The 4527-nt window shown below is 51.1% G+C and overlaps 1 protein-coding gene across 1 annotated transcript; it reads left to right on the forward strand.

The window, feature by feature from the left end:
• Positions 1 to 853, forward strand: FRAT1 (frequently rearranged in advanced T-cell lymphomas 1; the record flags this gene model as incomplete). Its single annotated transcript, XM_010833110.1, has 1 exon — positions 1 to 853. A coding segment is annotated over one exon (321 nt), but the record flags the coding sequence as incomplete, so codon positions are not given.
• Between the last annotated feature and the right edge of the window lie 3674 nt (positions 854 to 4527).

The raw sequence follows: 4527 nt of genomic DNA on the forward strand, positions 1-4527 counted from the left end.
GACGCCGCTGCCTCCCGCCGCCTCCAGCACCGACGCGGGCTACAGCCTCCAGCCCGCAACGGCGACGACGACCCGCACCGGCTCCTGCAGCAGCTCGTGCTCTCGGGGAACCTCATCAAGGAGGCCGTGCGGAGGCTCCATTCGCGACGGCTGCAATTGCACGCAAAGCTCCCCCAGCGCCAGCTCCTGGGCCCTCTGTCGGCCCCAGTGCATGAACCCCCTTCGCCCCGCAGCCCTCGCGCGGCCTGCAGCGACCCCGGCGTGTCCGGGGGGAGGGCGCAGCTCAGAACAGGCGACAGCGTTCTAGTCCCCGGCAGCTAACACCTCGAGAGTGGCCACTGCGCGAGCCTCTCTCTGCCTGAAGGGCAAGGGGTTCCCCTGAGGGCTATATCTCTACTCAAACTGGTGAAGTCGCACTTCTGGAAACGGGAAAATACCTTATATGAAGATTAGGAATCGAAAAATTGAGAATGTGTTCGCGGGAACTGAGGTCTAGGGCCCCGACGTGGTTGACTTCGTTGGTCCCACTGAAGGCAGATTACAAAGTGTACCCCAAGCTCGCAGTCAGTAGGACTTCTCATTGGTGTGACCAGCCCTGGTGGCGCAGCGTGCGGTTCCACGCAGCCTCTGGGGTCCTCCAACCTGGCAACCGTGTGGCCGGAGTCCAAGCTTCTCAGGATCGCGGAGCGCCCAAAGGACAAGGATGATCCCAGTTACTTGCTTTACCTTTCCAAGGCTGGTTCCTGATTCACTTTAAGAGAGGGGAACATTTGTAGATCATTTAAGGGAGTACCTCAAACTGCGAGACTTGAAATTTTACGACACTTTAAAAAAAAAACAAACGTATCTCGTGTGTTTTGAGGTGCTTGTTCTTGGAATAAAACACGCGGCACCGTGAAAGGACATTTTGGAGAACTGAATAGAAGTAACCTTTTCTCTGCACACCCCCACCCCCACCAGCTTTGCAACTGTCTGCGTTTCTCAGAGCAGCGGGGGAAGGCGGAGCGCCCGGGATGCTAATTGGACGTGGGGGTGAGAGGTCCTGGGGAAAGATGAGGGCGCGGAGTGAACCCGCGGTCCTCTTAAATGTGTATTTTCACAGTCTGTCCGCCCCTCCTCGGGTTCAAGGTCACCATTTCCTGGGCGCAAACGAGATTGCGGGGCTCTAGCAGGGCAGAGTCACCCGGTTCTGCCTGTACTGGGAGTAGTACGCGGTGTTTTGCAAGTGCTGGAGTCTCCTGAGGACACGGGCACCGCTGCCACCGCGGGTTGAGGGAGGTGGCGACGTGCTAGGCGCCGGTGCCTCCTGCGGGCGGCCGCGCCCCGGGCTTTGACGGAAACTGCCCGGAGAAGTGGCCTCGAGTCCCTCCTCTTCCCCTCCGCTCTGCTGTCCAACTCTAGCTGGTGGCGCTGCCGCTCCTGGGGGCCCAGGCTGGGGGCTGGGAGACACCACGTGATGGGGCACTCCAGGGACACACAGCCTAGCGCAGCAGCTTATAATGGGCTCTCCGGGGCCATTTGCAATAACAGCTGCAATTCCCTGGATAGATGGAGTTGATTTCCTCCCTCTGCCCCTCCCCCAAGCCATGCCAGCTTGCCTTTGTAAGTGAAGGAAACCGAGTAAAAAAATGTGACCCTCCGAATGGAGAAGCTGCAGAATTTGCCATTGTGAACCTGGTGAAGTGCTCGTAACATAATGTTAACGCAGTCTAAAGGCTCTAAGACGGTATTGTTGATGTTTTAGTTTTATAAGATTCAATGGCATGTTCGTCATCCAGATGTGGCTATTGACATACCTACACTTCGCACCGGAGTGTCTGGAATTGTGGCTATCCTGATTATAGGATGTTAACTTAACTGAAATATCTGTTTTTAATAAATGTGTTGGGTTTTTTGTTTGGTTTTATTTTATACTTGGCGGCGGTGGGAAAGATGCACAGAACACATTTCTCTGATCTCCATAAACATGAAAACACTTGAAATCCTTGTCAGGCCTGGCTTGTGGATGGTAATTAGAGCGCCTTTGTGTCTGAGCAGCTCCCTAGTTAGGGTCTGCGCCGGCTGGGTGTGTATTGGTGCTGGCATGAAATTAAATGAAAGTGAGGTCAGGATTTGGACCAGTCCCATTCACTAAAACCTTAGAGCTTCTGGATTACTAGTCAGTGCTGGAGAAGCTGCCCCTGACTGTATTAGCAAAGGACATCAGATCAGTCAGTCACTGCAGATTGGAAAGCTTATCGCTTTTTTCTTTCTACTGTGGTCATTAAGTGGACTTGTTCCACAAGGTGGCCCTTTAAGAGCTGGGGTCAGCTCTTGGTTAGGGGGTACTCAGGGTGCAAAGGTGTAGTGGGAAAGCTGCCGTGGGGGGGGGGCGGGGAGGGGTATGAAGGGACTCCTCTCTTTGCCCTTGGCACATTTACTCACAGTTTCTCCCCAGCAGCCCATCTCTATCCCTCCCGTTCTCAGTTACTTCAGTCTGTTTCCTCCGGAGAGAAGCCATGCTGGACAACAGGGCATCCAGAGTTCAAGTCCCCTTATTAAATGGGGACCTTGGACAAGTTGCTTAACCTCTATGGACTTCAGTTGCCCCATTTGTATAACAGATGAAAAATGAGATGATAAGAAAACGAGTTCCTTGTGACTGGCACATCCTGGAGATAAAATAGTCTAGTCCCTACCCCTTCCTTCCCAGGACTGTCCCTTGGTAGCCAATCGACTGCGTCCTTGGTTTGTCATGAAACAAGGGCATGCTGTGATCCGAAGAGTGCTTTCTGGATAGAATGCTACATGATTTAGAACCCTGATTTCCTAACTCCCTTTTGGACTCAATGCCTATTGTTTATACCTCCTCATTCTCTCCCTCCAAATGCACACACAGACCCTAATGGTAACTGCAGAGTACACCAAGGCAGCCATCTCCCTCAACCTCCCCAGGAAGGGCTGTGGGGGAGTCAGTCCTGTGCTACCCAGCAAGAGAATGGTGACTCTGGAGGCTCTAATACAAACTGAAGAGGGATGGGGGGCGGGCTCCAATAATGCAGTGGGCTATCACCTCCAGGCACTGAGCAAGAGGAAACTGATCAGCTGTCAACTTCCCCTGGCATTGGAGAAGCCCTAAGGTCCTTGCTTCTTAACATGGGTGGTATTCTTGGAGGTCAGAGTTAGGAGCAATCCAGGGTCAAGTTGGCCATGATTCAATACCACTGCCCAAACCATGCTGGCTTCTTGTAAAGATGGTTAAGTCTAGATTCAACTATAGGGTTCATGTAATACAATCCCCTTCTTCAAAAAGGAGTACTGGAGAAAACTAATGCCTACCATGAGGTACTTTAACTGCACTGTGCTTAGTGGCTCAGTCTATCTGTCTCTGTGACCCCATGGGCTGTAGCCTGCCTGCCTCCTCGGTCCATGGGGATTCTCTAGGCAAGAATACTGGAGTGGGTTGCCATGCCCTCCTCCAGGGGATCTTCCCAACCCAGGGATTGAACCCAGGTCTCCTGCATTGCAGGCAGATTCTTTACTGTCTGAACCACCAGAGAAGCCCAAGGATACTGGAGTGGGTAGCCCTATCCCTTCTCCAGGGGATCTTCCCAACCCAGGAATTGAACTGGGGTCTCTTACTTTGTAGGCGAATTCTTTACCAGCTGAGCTACTGGGGAAGCCTTAACTGCACTACAACCCTATAACTGTCACTGTCCATTTTTTAAAATGTTGCAAGGTCTTACTAGTCACCCCCAAGACCTTTCTGGGGATAAGTCAGGGTTTACATAATTTTAAAAAATTAGACCATTTTATACGTAGAAAGGGGCTTCCCAGGTGGCACAGCGGTAAAGAATCCGCCTGCCAATACAGGAGATGCAAGAGACTCGGGTTCAATCTCTGGGTCAGGAAGATCCGCTGGAGAAGGAAATTGACAACTCACTCCAGTATTCTTCTTGCCTAGGAAATCCCATGGACAGAGGAGCCTGACAGGTTACAGTCCATGGGGTCACAAAGAGTCAGACACGACTGAGTGGCATAGGTGGAAAAATAGTTGGAAGGGGGCAAGGCAGAATGACCTAGAAAGTCATTTACAAAGTCCAATATCTGACAGAATCTAGAAACCAGGTCTTTGGGTTCCCAGTTCAGTCCTCTTTCCAATAGCCTGACGCTATCACACACAGTCCGATACTGTTCACTGCGCAACTACTTACATATACAATAATGTGATGACACCCCTGCAGCTGTCCAACGTGATGATCCTGCCATTGGAATCATGGAAAACCATGCCCCAGATACCTAGGCTGAGCTAGGGAAAGCTAGGTATGCGGTAACCATTTTCTCACGTTCAGCATCCTATGAAGACGGCTGTCCACAGAAAACAGCCTGGGTAAGATAAAAGACCAAAGCTATAAACTCAATGAAAAAAAAATACTAAATAAACTAAAACACAAAAATTGACAAATAAGTGACTTGGAGAAAAGAAAGCCATACTTCACAAATAACTCCAAAGTCTGCCACCCCAAGATTTCATTCTAAATTAGGTAT

Source organism: Bison bison, unplaced genomic scaffold, assembly GCF_000754665.1.
Source record: "Bison bison bison isolate TAMUID 2011002044 unplaced genomic scaffold, Bison_UMD1.0 scf7180017862979, whole genome shotgun sequence".
In the NCBI taxonomy this organism is placed as follows: Eukaryota; Metazoa; Chordata; class Mammalia; order Artiodactyla; family Bovidae; genus Bison; species Bison bison.